This window comes from Megachile rotundata, chromosome 16, assembly GCF_050947335.1.
Source record: "Megachile rotundata isolate GNS110a chromosome 16, iyMegRotu1, whole genome shotgun sequence".
NCBI lineage: Eukaryota > Metazoa > Arthropoda > Insecta > Hymenoptera > Megachilidae > Megachile > Megachile rotundata.
In genome coordinates this window covers 10,227,718-10,240,497 of record NC_134998.1, presented here as the reverse complement: position 1 = coordinate 10,240,497, position 12,780 = coordinate 10,227,718, and the positions used below count along the sequence as shown (strand labels likewise).

The following is a 12,780-nucleotide window of genomic DNA, read 5'->3' as shown; positions in this document are numbered from 1 at the left end:
TCTTTTTAATTTATTTCAATTGATAAAGTTGATTTATTAGCATAATTGATTATAAAATGAATCAAAACATTGAAGTGCAAGATTTATTTGTCTATAATCATTTTTAGGTTAATTTTAATTATCCCATGGGTTCTGCGGTGATCATCGGAGTCGTCGTCGATCAAGAGGAATTTTATTTTCAAGCTGTCGATAAAGAAGAATTTTATTTGTACTTGATATTCAATTTTATTTATGTTCAATTGTATTTTTAAAAGAAAAACGTTCGTTATTCATCCCATAATTAAATCTGAATTCAGAACCACATATTTTATAATCAATTTCAATAAAACAGTTATTTTTTATAGTTATAATTAATTGACTATTTTAAATATAGAAAAACACTCTCTATATCCTCATTAGTACCTGCACAGTGTCACTAGATGGCGCGACGTGTATCTTTTATTCAATTCAATTGATAAAATTCATTTATTAGCATAATTAATAATAAAATAAATCAAACTACATCGAAGTGCAAGATTTATTTGTCTATAATCATTTTTAGGTTAATTTTAATTATCCTAAGGGTTCTGTGTTATGTGTTGCCATCTAGTGGTAGAAAATCGGAACTAATTAATGTAGAGTTTCAAAATTTTTTCGATTAATTAACTTTTCGGATATATTAACGCTTTTAAAATATTCTAAAGCGGTCTAAATATAATGGATTCTTATTATTTTGTCTCGCACACTGAAGATTGGTGGTAATAGTATCTGTAGGTGATTTGGACTTTTAAATTTTCGCGCGCAAATCGAAAATAGTACTGGTGGCGCCATCTCTCCGGCGAACGGGGTGAACTACACGTATCTGGAGCAGGTGCTTCGTTAGTTCCACTTTTCGCCACCAGAGGGCAGCGATTTTGGCGCCGCCTGGTGGCGAAAAATAGAACTAACGAAGGACCTCCTCCAGATACGTGTAGTTCACCCTGTTTGTTGAAGAGATGGCGCCACTAGTTCAATTTTTAAAAAAACCCAATTTACAGCGATTTTCTTAATTAATATGCTATATACTTATTACATATTGATTAATATTGACTTCATACTGCCTATAACATATTCCTTGAGTCAAAAAATACATATTCTACCTTCAGAACAATTTGCACACTATACTGTATCTCACCGATGAAACCAGGAATGACATAAGAATGTACTTGGACTTCCAAATGTGAAAGTTTGAGCATTTTCAAATATGACAACCCTGTATCGAGTCAATTACTATACCCTCATTTGCGATATCTTAAAACTGGTTGCCTGGTAACGTAGACTGTTTATCCGACACAATTTTGATTCGTTTTTCACCCAGTCACGGTTGTCCATAAATTTAAAAGAATTTAATTTAATGATGACCAGGATATTTAAATTAATTTGTTGAACATGTCTCATAGAAATTTTCACAACTCCAGGGAGAGTTATGTGAAGGAGATACAAATACTGGAACCGGAAGTCAGCTGCGAGGACCACATCTTGAAACGAACGCAATCTGGACGTCAATTTACAGAATTCCGTCTTAAGTAAATAATCCTTTAAAAAGTTCATTTGCTAAACAATTTCCGGACACGCATTTATTTGAACAAATTTTTTCTTAGATTAAGAAAATCCCAGAGCGTAGGAGGGTCGACGAAAAAATTAAACAGATGCAGTCGTAAATTGACGGCGAACGGTCTGAAGGTGCCAGAGGTACCCGAAAAAATTGTTAATATTCTGAATATTTTGCAACACGAGAACTTCTTGGAATTGGTCGATCAATTCTTCAAGCCCAAGGCTACCAAGCAACCGTGAAGGAATATCGCGGTCGAATAACGTCCATTATGACTCAAACATTGTCACGGCAAAGTTAAAAAGTTGACTTTGACTGATTGTCGGAATAACACTTTGTAATTTTGTCCTTTGAATAAACAAACGTGTTTGTATGGTGAAAAACATTGATTCATGAATATTTTTGATCGAGTAAATGGTGTTCGATCAACGTCAGAATGTAACATCTTAAACTAAGAAAACTGATGAATAATAACTTTTAGAAGTTATTAAAAATTATGTGGAGAGGAAAACGCAGAGGAGGAAATCGTAGACTCTTTTACTTAAAATAAGTTGTGCTTTATTCAGCAATTTGTAGCTTACAATCACATTCTCAAGAAGAGTCACAGTGTCAAAAATCCACTCCTGTACATCAAGCTCATACGCAGTTCAATTTCGCTTACAATGTTCCTATAACGTGTCAGTAACAATAAGTAACAATCGCAGAATCTTATTTACAAAAATGTCAAAAGAAACGCCTTCTTTAAAGTCCTTAACCCCCAAACAAACCGAGTCATAAAAATATAAAATTCAAATCGTCCGAGGGTTAACAGCGAGGAACTAAACATTACAATTTTTACAAATTGTCACAATCGGCATCCGTTCTCGAATATTTCAAAGTTTGCTCTCATGGTCGTCGTAGATGACGGCAGGGTTGGTAGCAGCCCATTTCTCCTTGAACGGCAGCTCCTCCTTCTTGGGTCTGTTCTTCAAGTTCTGCACCCCAGCGTAGTGCTCCTCGATCTCCTTCAACGTCCTACCCTCCGTCTCTGGCAGTATGAAATACAGTAACACGCCGCCAACAAGGTTGATCAACGCGTAGAACAAGAAGGTTCCAGCTAGGGACATTCCGTTCACCATGTACAGGAACACCTTGTTGGCTATGGAGTTGAAGATGTAGCCCATGGAGCCTGCCATCCCTGTTGCGCTGCTCCTCACCTGATAACATTGAAAATATATTCTTGTATTTACAGCTGCATAGCTTAAATGTAAGGTTAGCAAAATAATGGAGTGATGGTGAATAATGGTGACATTAGTCCTGAGGGATACAGTGCTACAGCTGGGGTTGTTAAGTCTGCATTTGGAGTTCTTAAGTGCTCTGTGCTAAAGCTGTTTACGAGAACATGGACATAGCAGACATGGACGTTAGGATGCACATGTAGGAACCTCAAGTACTCCAAATGGAGATGTATATAGATCTTCCTACAGGTATATAAGCACATAGTATCCTAACAGTTCATCCTATATATAATTATATAGACACAGTATCCTAACAGTTCATCCTATATATAATTATATAAACATAGTATCCTAATAGTTCATCCTCAGATTCCTTCAAACGTGGACGCACCTTAACAGGGAACACCTCTCCAGCCAAGACCCAAGGCAACAACCGAATCCCCGCATGCGACAAGAACGCAGCTCCGATCATCAACGTAGTAGGCATCCAAGTGAACCTCTCGACGTCGATCACCTGGCCGTCATTCAGATAACCATAAATGGCCGCCAAGCAGAAGCTAAGGCCGGTGCCGCCGATGGACACGAAGTTCAACACTCGCTTCCCGGTGAAGTGGATCGCAATGACACAGATCAGTGTCCCGATCAATTCCGCTAGACCCAAGAACACTGCAGCGGTGTATTCCTCGATAGGCGCATTCAGTTTCACGAAGATCATCACCGCGAAAGTCTGGAGAGTGATCGTGCCGCCGAATGCGCCGATGAAGAAGGCACAGGTGACCAGCATGAAGGGGACGTAGAAGGTCCTCTTGCTGAAGGACTTCCAGACCTTCTCCCTGGACTCGGCTGGCTTGTGGACCTCCTGGCAAATGGTCTGGAACTCGGCCTGCACTTGGGAGGGGCTGACCCAGCCTCGGAGCCAGCAGAGAGCCTGCTCTGCTTCCCTCGTGCGACCCTTTGCTGAAATGGTTATGTAGGAATATATCTAATTCTTAGGTATTGACAACTATTATGTGTTTATCCAGACAACTATTACGTGTCCAACCAGAATTTGTTTATACCTGCGAGCCAGTAAGGACTCTCGGGCACCAGACACAGCACCACGAAGCAAATAAGCGGATACGCCAGGTTGACCATGCTGACGGTCCTCCAGTTCGCCAGTTTGCCACCCAGCATCTGCGTGAATATCCCTAGGATGATGGACATGCTCGACGTAGCGGACAGCATACCCCGAAGGTGAGGCTGCGTCACCTCCGCCACGTACGTCATCACAGGTGCCTCCAGCAGACCCCCTGTGAGTCCTGTCATGGCTAACGCGATGAACAGCATCCCAGCACTGGTGGCATAGTAGTAAATGATCCAGGCGGCTATAAACGGGATGTTGGTCAACATCATGGTTCGCTTGCGACCCAGGTACTGCGACAGGGGACCGCTGGCGAAGCATCCGATGGGAACCAGGAACAAGTTCAGGCTACCTGAATAGATATGAGCACGTTACATTTTTTCAATGTGGGATTTCTGGTTAGGTTACTGTTAGGCAACTTACTGATCCAGGTCAGTTCCTCGATTGTAACTGGGATCTCCGAGTTCTCCTTCTGCAATTCTGGGATGAGAATAGTGGAGAAGCCTAGGGTGGAGCCGAAGGTGATCATCAGGAGGTTCTTGGCGCTGACTGCGCAGCATTGTGGCAGGGCTTGGCGGAGTTTGGATATTGAGAAGTTCTCTGAGGTGCCGTTTGTGTCGTGTGGTGACTTCTCGTCGCTACTGAAGCACATAAATGAGATGTCATCTCAAACAGAGGTTTCAAAGGATTTTGGTCTCTCAAACACGAATTCTGAAGATCTCAAGATTCCTAAACCCTGGAATTTGAGGTCACAGGAACCCTAGCAACCCTAAGAGTGCACCTAAGAGTCTTTGGAGTCTGAGTCCAATAAATCCTAGGGATCCCTAAACCCAGGAACTTGAGGTCACAGGAATCCTAGCAACCCCAAGAGTGCACCTAAGAGTCTTTGGAGTCTGAGTCCAATAAATCCTAGGGATCCCTAAACCCAGGAACTTGAGGTCACAGGAACCCTAGCAACCCCAAGAGTGCACCTAAGAGTCTTTGGAGTCTGAGTCTAATAAATCCTAGGGATCTCAAGATTCCTAAACCCAGGAACTTGAGGTGACAGGAACCCTAGCAACCCCAAGAGTGCACCTAAGAGTCTTTTTCGAGTCTGAGTCCAATAAATCCTAGGGATCTCAAGAATTGTACATGTCCTAGGTGTTCCAAAATTACTGTTAGGCTCAAACGTCCTAAACAGAGTCCCCAATAACGGAGGACCCGTAAAAGAATGATTCGATTGTTTATAATTTGTTTTATCTTCAGGTAAGTGGATGGAGGATGTTTTCACAGTAGCGAGCGTGTATAGCTAGAGACGATGACTGGAACAAATGTCACATAAGTGGATTGATGTACGACAGACACGATGATCGATTCGGATCGACGATCACGGTTCAATCGACACCAGGCCCAAGATTCAATTCCATTGAGGATTTTTTTTCTCGTTGAACTGGGTTAATAGTAACCACGCAATGGTTATTCAATCGGGATTGAGGTTTCAGTCAGTCAACAGAACAGAACGCATATTCTGAAACCTTCAGCATTCCGTTTATCTTTGAATAACATTTTCTTTTATCTTAGCCATTAAACAACAAAAAGGGAAATTTATGTAAATAACTTAACTGCAGAAAAATGAGGAGTCCATGAAATTATAAGATATATTTTGACCTTCATAATTTAATGTGCGAGTAGCATAACTTTACGAGTCCCGTATTCGTATCAATAATTAAATAAAATTATTGAGGAACAGGAAGATTATGTGGTGCCATTTGATTGCAGTCGTTTTTCGTTTCAGTTCGCTCATTCTGCGCGTATAAAAGTATAGAGAAGAAGTTTCTGGACGACGATTAACGTTTTTTGTCATTGACATAGTTCCTTCCAGCGTGAAAGGAACCATCGCTCCAAACTACCATCCTTACATAATATCCGACGAGTGCACGTTCACCTGAGCTTGCGTAAGGCACGATTCGTTTTGCCTGAATCAAACCATCTCGCACTAAATCGGAGACAAAAGTATCGAAAAATTCGACTTTGCAGCATCCAACGCTGAAAGGACAGGGACGTTGCACTCGTCACCGCATTACGGCGGATATTAAGCGATAAAATGATAACGAGTACTGTCTTCTCTAATCCCCTAATACGTCTAAAGCTTCGTATGCTACTCTAAGCTTTATCTTTTTATAGCAGTAATCTCGTTTCGTGAAATCGACATGATGGATATTTCGTAATAGTCTGATACGAAAGGAAATCGCGGTAATGTTTCTGTTTACTTTCTGTCTGGTTCAATACTGCAGACTTTATTCTACGAACTATATGAATTCTACTATTTACTAATACTAGATGCACATCAACCTAACCCAACCTCACCTGAATATAACTAAACCTAACAAAACTTCATTTAGATGTAACCATACCTTGAACTAATCTAACCTAACCTTGCCAGATATGAATAAATCTGATCTAACTTATACTACATGTAACTAAAACTGAACTAACTTATTGTGCATGTATGTAAATCTGAGCTAACTTTTTCTAGATGCAACTAAACCTGACCTAACCTACTGTACATGTAACTAAAACTGACCTAAACTATTGTACATTTATGTAAATCTGATCTAACCTTTTCTAGATGCAACTAAACCTGACCTAACCTATTGTATATGTAATTAAACCTGACCTAACCTGTACTACATGTAACTAAACCTGACCTAACCTACTGTACATGTAACTAAAACTGACCTAAACTATTGTACATTTATGTAAATCTGATCTAACCTTTTCTAGATGTAACTAAACCTGACCTAACATACTCTAGATGCAACTAAATCTGACCTAACCTACTGTACAAGTCACTAAATCTGACCTAACCTGTACTAGATTTAATTAAAACTAACCTAACCTACTCTAGATGCAACTAAATCTGACCTAACCTACTGTACAAGTCACTAAATCTGACCTAACCTGTACTAGATTTAATTAAAACTAACCTAACCTACTCTAGATGCAACTAAATCTGACCTAACCTACTGTACAAGTAACTAAATCTGACCTAACCTGTACTAGATTTAATTAAAACTGACCTAACCTACTCTAGATGCAACTACATCTGACCTAACCTACTGTACAAGTAACTAAATCTGACCTAACCTGTACTAAATTTAATTAAAACTGCCCTAACCTACTCTAGATGCAACTAAATCTGACCTAACCCACAATATAACTAACTAAATTTGACCTAACCTGTACTAGATTTAATTAAAACTGATCTAACCTACCCTAGATGCAACTAAATCTCACCTAACCTGACCTAAACATACATAAACGTAACCTAACCTATTCCAGACTTCACAAAATCTCCCTTAACCTAAACTAGATGTAATTAAATCTGACCTAACCTAATTTAAATATAACTAAATCTAACCTAACTTACTGCAGATGTAATTAAACACGGTTTAACCCAATCGAAATATGACTAAACTTAACCAACCTAATGGTGGTGTAACTAAACCTAACCTAATCTTGATATAACTAATCTGAACCTAACTTAAACACGATACGAGTAACCTAACCTAATCTAAGACGTAACACGCGCTAACCTAAACCTCGAAAATTCTAAATGTGTTCTGTAATCAACGAATATTTATGTTACGTTTAAACAATTCTCGAAACTGAAGTTAGACGTAAAACAAAAGTTAAACAGAGGTATTAGACTAGCTTTACGCGTTCGCTTTCACTCGTTAGAAGGAATCTAAGATTCTTATGGCATTCAGAAGGCACGCGTTCCTTATCGCGGATTAAGAACGCAAACTTCAAAGCGGTCATAAATCATTAAACAATTCTCATACGTCGAATCCATACTTTTACCGCGGTATCTAGATAACGCTTTAAAAGTCTGGAGACGATCCTCATTTATCAAATAGGATTACGAGCTTATTCGCATTTTTTTGTCAACTCGATGTTTGAGCAATGATTGATGATTAATAGGTGCGGAACGAAGTGATAAAATAAGTTCTTCATTTCAACCCTTGTTTCAGAAATTTTTATTTCGCGTTGGACTCAGAATTTTCTTTTCATCTCAATTTTATTTATTTAATTCAATGTAAACGTAGATGATTTTTTATTTAGATTAGTCTCATTGAGTGACACAGGATTTCAACGCAAATAGGTTCTTTTAAATCAAAACTCAAAAATTAGCTTTCATTTAAGCTCCATTTTAAGTAATTGATGCCAGAGGAAACTTCAACTTAGTACAAGTGTTAACATACAATTTTTAGTTTAAAACTACCAACCCATCGTTTATATCTGCACAACGATGTTGCAGAGGAAACAATTATGCAATTAAATAGCCAAGGTTAATCGACAGAAATTCTTTTCAGCCATTATATTTAGAAATGCGATTTATCTCGCTTGATGGACAATTTACTGCATGCTCGAACAATGCATTTTTTTTCTCAAAAAAACGTTCAATGAATTCGTCAAGACACCGTCTGTCTTTTGTAACATTTCCTCGGAGCTCACAAGTTTTAACCAAATCAACCCTTAAATTTTTCAACTGAATTTAACTGAAATCCTAAATTATCAGATTGCTAACTGTAACTTATCAAATTAAAATAAACGAGACATGTCAATAAAATAGATAAAAATAACTCGAGGCTTATCAATTCTATGTATAGAGATTTAAAATGCGTGAAGAAACCTGTAAATCCATTAGCGTTACCGATTAGCGCAGAAGACAAACATTGCGCTGGAAAATTCTAAGCGTTTCTGGCAACACAGATTTATTATCGACCTATTGTCAATATCTGTTGTGAAAAATTGAGATAAGAAGAGAACAATTTCCTGTGCAAATTGCATCGAGGTTAGGGGGACGTCATTCTCATTTTTTCTGCGCACGCGTCTCCATTGAAGTAAATGGGAAAAGATGGTCTCACGTAAGGTACCTTTTCTGGAGAACCAGAGTACCTACATGTACGCCCATGGTACCAAATTAAAGCTAAGAAGATGGCCGACAATCTGAGTGAAGTGGATTTTTTTTGTAGGCCTTCATTTTTTTTTGTTAACACTTCAAATCTGACAACTTACCTCAACGGCCACGCTTATGGCCAGTTTTAAAAAAATTGGAGGCCTACGAAAAAAATCCACTTCACTCAGATTGTCGGCCATCTCCTTAGCTTTAATTTGGTACCTTGGGTGTACATGTAGGTGCTCTGGTTCTCCAGAAAAGGTACCTTATGTGAGACCATCTTTTTCCCATTTACTTCAATGGAGACGCGTGCGCAGAAAAAATGAGAATGACGCTTAAATACACCTCCCCTTAAATACACCTCTGAAAATTATGTCTCAAGGGTGCCTTTTTAAATGTATATCAAATTTGAATTATATCAAATTTGAAATATATATCAAATAAAAATTATGTCAAATTTTAAATATACATCAAAGTTAAATTACATCAAATTTGAAATATATATCAAATAAAAATTACATCAAATTTTAAATACAAATAAAATTTCAATTATCCCTTAATTTTGCAAATGACATATTTTTACAGTACAAGAAAATAATTAATTATCTTGAAAAATATTGATCTAAATAGACTTCGTTTGTGAAAAGTGCTGAAGATGTCTACTAGAATGAGAAAATCCAATTAAGATAAGGAAATATTTATTCAAACAGTTCGATGATTAATTACTCGCTCAGTAGTTTTTTATCCTAAAAGAATGCATAATGTTCAGTTCTTATTCTAGCAATAAATTCAATTGATGCATTACCCAAGGTCTAATTGTGTACATGCATCGGAAGAAACTGGTTTTACATTTCCAACGTATCGAGTTTCCGAGGGAAAAGTAACCTCGTGTTTTCATTCCGCTTTCGTTTTCAATAGCACTACGAATCAGCCGATTTCTCGTAATTTTATATTCCATTCGAATTCTTGTAAAACGTATATCAACTCACTGACAAAATGATATTAACTAATATCTTAAGTTCTTGGAAATTAATTTTCTTCTTTTCTTATAATTACATAAAAAAAAATTGACAGAAGAAAATTCAGAATAAATTAAAAATAAGCTATAAGTTAAGGACAATAATCATTAAAACAAAATGATATTAACCACCAACAAAAATTCTGAGAAATTAATCTTCTTCTTCTCTTATAATTACATAAAAAAATTGACAGAAGAAAATTCAGAATAAATTAAAAATAAACTACAAGTTAAGGACAATAATCATTAAAACAAAATGATATTAACCACCAACAAAAATTCTGAGAAATTAATCTTCTTCTTCTCTTATAATTACAGAAAAAAATTGACAAAAGAAAATTCAGAATAAATTAAAAATAAACTACAAGTTAAGCAAGATACCTTGACTCGATTGTTAGTTAAAAATATTAAGCTACTACTTTAGCTGTAATAGAATTTTGTTTAAAAATTGTTCAAAGCTGATTCACAGATACAACAGCTGAGTACTGTTTGATCAATGATTCTATATTTAATTAACACTTAGCGAGAAACAAAAGTAAATCGAAGAGATAAACTGAATGAATTGTGTTAAAAGTTGACGAAAATAGAATTACCTGTTGTTGTTCACGGATAGCGGCATCTTGTATCAATGTTTGGATTCTCTTCGGTTTTTCGGAACTTTTTTACACGTGCATTCTTCGAATCTCTTTTCTTCTTTTTAATCGCGGGACATGGTGAAATAGTTTTCTTCTTTTCAAGTTTCAGCAATGACACTTTCAAATTTTCCTTTTACAAATTCTTTTCTTCTTCAAATTTACAGACACTCTTCTTCACAATTCTTCCTTTACTCAAGTTTATTTCTTCAAACTTAACTAGTTTCTCAAATTGGAAGAAGAAATTTGAAGAATATGTTCATTTATAATTTCTTCTGTATGTTTGTATATTTTCTTTTCTATAAATTTTTCAAGACCACTAAACTACCCCTTTATTTTTCTTCCCTTCTTGAAATTTCCCAAACACACTCAGTTACAATTTCTTCTGTCTTATTCTCTTCTTCTATCTTGATAACAAACAGTATATTTTGTATCTCTGCCCCTACAAACCTAATTTCACAGTTTTCTTCAAATATCTTCCACTGTTCACCTTGCAGACTCAGTTTCCCCAGTCTCTAAAAAATCTTCGTCAATTTATCAACTTCCAATGAACATCGTTCAAATCCTAGTCGATGCTCGAGAAATTATCTCTTCTTTGATCCAGCACTGATAAGCAGAACAACTGAATCAATTTCTGTCAAACAACTGTTGGACCTTTATCGCCTACAAGTGTCACTTTCTCTTTCCATGTTAGCAATCGTATTATCCCGGTAACGAGTAATTCATGAGGATGACCGGAAGAGCTAAAAGGTCTCTTCCGTTCCTGACCGAGGATAGAGCAAGCAGAGTCGTTCGTTGAACGGTTAGCGAACCACTAAACCCGAAACGAAAGCGAACTCGGGTGCACTTACCGATTCCTCCTCCTTCGGGCACAACGATTGCTATTATGAACGGCCACATGCGACCTGGTCCCCCTCTATCCGCGGTAACGGGCCATTGTTACCTATCGTGGATGACAGTTGCGTCTCGCAGCTAATAGACGAGAATGCTGCTTGCTAATCTTCTTTACAAATTGATCGCCGTGGAGGGGACTTTCTGATGTCTGCGTATTTCGACACGTGTGTGATTATAAATTAAGTGGAAAATGTGGTGAGGTTTTCCCTGAGACGTTTGCAGGATAATTTTACGTGAAGAAATTTGATTTGTGACGAATTGGAAATTCATTCTTATGATTGTTAGTTGTGATTAGGTAGGAGTTTGTAAATTGATATTGCAACTCAAGAAAATTGATAAAATCTATGAGAAGGGAGGTTCTCTATGAGACAGCACCACTTGGACTTACAGTAAATTGGTAAATATCAAATATTGTAGCATTCAGTAATGAAATAGAGGAGCTAGATATGATCATTTATTGCTGCATAATTGTAATTGTATGTGTAATTTTGGAAATTAATATTGGAACTCAAGATAATTGGTAGGGCCTTAAAGAGAGCGAGAGTCTATCAGTGCTGCATGACCACTTGGACTTACAGTAAATTGCTAAATAAAAAATATTGTAGCGTCTAGTAATGAAATTAAAGAACCAGACATGATCATTTAGTGCTACATAATTGCAATCATATGTGAAAATTTGAAAATTGATATTGGAACTCTAGACAATTGGTAGGGCCATGAAAAGAGCGGGTCTCTATCAGTGGAAAGTACTTAAACATACAGTAAATTGGTAAATAAAATAACATGTGATAATAAAAACAGAGAAACTACGCATTATTATTAAATATAATTATAATTTTATTCAAGAATTTGACAATACATAAATCTTCAACAATATTAGTTACAAAAATTTGTTTTGAATGGAATAATTTATGGAAAACTTGGTCCTAATCTTATCAGAGATCTATGAAATATCAAAAGAAATAACATATTTGTCTTTCAAAGATTGTAAATTACATCTGGAATTTTATATAGCTTCTGAGAAGTTGCTACATCTTCAAGTTCTACATTTTAATTGAATACACAATCACCTTATATTCAAATGGATCAAACAAGATTGGAACTCAGTAGGATTTACATGTAATTAGAGATCTCCTTTTACGTCAATGTTAATCTTATTACTAAAGCATCACAGTGAAAGTGTTGATAACAGTCAGATTGTTTAGTGATACTATTGTTAACTCTACAAAGCCAAATGTTTAGAGACCTTTGTCCTACTGAAAACTGAGAATGTTATTATCATTAGGAACTAACATTGGCTGGTGAATCAGATAAAATCAAAGCATAAGCACTGCTGTCAATGCCACTTATATTATCATGTCTATCATCAAATTTGATTACTGTTAAT

General features: G+C 36.7%; 2 protein-coding genes across 3 annotated transcripts; one reads left to right on the top strand and one right to left on the bottom strand.

The window, feature by feature from the left end:
- The first annotated feature begins 1,279 nt into the window (after window positions 1-1,279).
- Window positions 1,280-1,959, top strand: LOC105662280 (uncharacterized). Its single transcript, XM_012283501.2, has 2 exons — window positions 1,280-1,544; window positions 1,620-1,959. The coding sequence occupies exons 1-2, from the start codon at window positions 1,408-1,410 to the stop codon at window positions 1,810-1,812; spliced, it is 330 nt and encodes a 109-aa protein (XP_012138891.1). The 5' UTR covers window positions 1,280-1,407; the 3' UTR covers window positions 1,813-1,959.
- A 146-nt stretch (window positions 1,960-2,105) lies between these two features.
- On the bottom strand, window positions 2,106-11,320 carry LOC100882177 (facilitated trehalose transporter Tret1). 2 transcript variants are annotated; one of them, XM_012283496.2, is made up of 5 exons: window positions 10,461-11,320; window positions 4,331-4,545; window positions 3,846-4,259; window positions 3,179-3,744; window positions 2,106-2,766 (listed from the first exon to the last, which is right to left on the bottom strand). In XM_012283496.2, exons 1-5 carry the CDS (start codon window positions 10,484-10,486, stop codon window positions 2,443-2,445), a joined length of 1,545 nt encoding a protein of 514 aa, XP_012138886.1. In that variant the 5' UTR covers window positions 10,487-11,320; the 3' UTR covers window positions 2,106-2,442. The 2 variants fall into 2 exon arrangements, with proteins under 2 accessions (XP_012138886.1, XP_003702550.2); XM_003702502.3 differs by having other exon boundaries at window positions 4,331-4,548; window positions 10,461-11,319.
- Between the last annotated feature and the right edge of the window lie 1,460 nt (window positions 11,321-12,780).

Excerpts from the sequence above, each read along its gene's own strand:
- LOC100882177 (XM_003702502.3), bottom strand. The coding sequence starts at position 10,486 with ATGCCGCTATCCGTGAACAACAACAG. Across the intron at positions 4,260-4,330 it reads CGAGGAACTGACCTGGATCA|GTAGCCTGAACTTGTTCCTG; the intron begins GTAAGTTGCCTA and ends ATATCTATTCAG. Across the intron at positions 3,745-3,845 it reads GAGTCCTTACTGGCTCGCAG|CAAAGGGTCGCACGAGGGAA; the intron begins GTATAAACAAAT and ends TAACCATTTCAG.
- LOC105662280 (XM_012283501.2), top strand. The coding sequence starts at position 1,408 with ATGTCTCATAGAAATTTTCACAACTCCAGGGAGAGTTATGTGAAGGAG. Across the intron at positions 1,545-1,619 it reads TTTACAGAATTCCGTCTTAA|ATTAAGAAAATCCCAGAGCG; the intron begins GTAAATAATCCT and ends ATTTTTTCTTAG.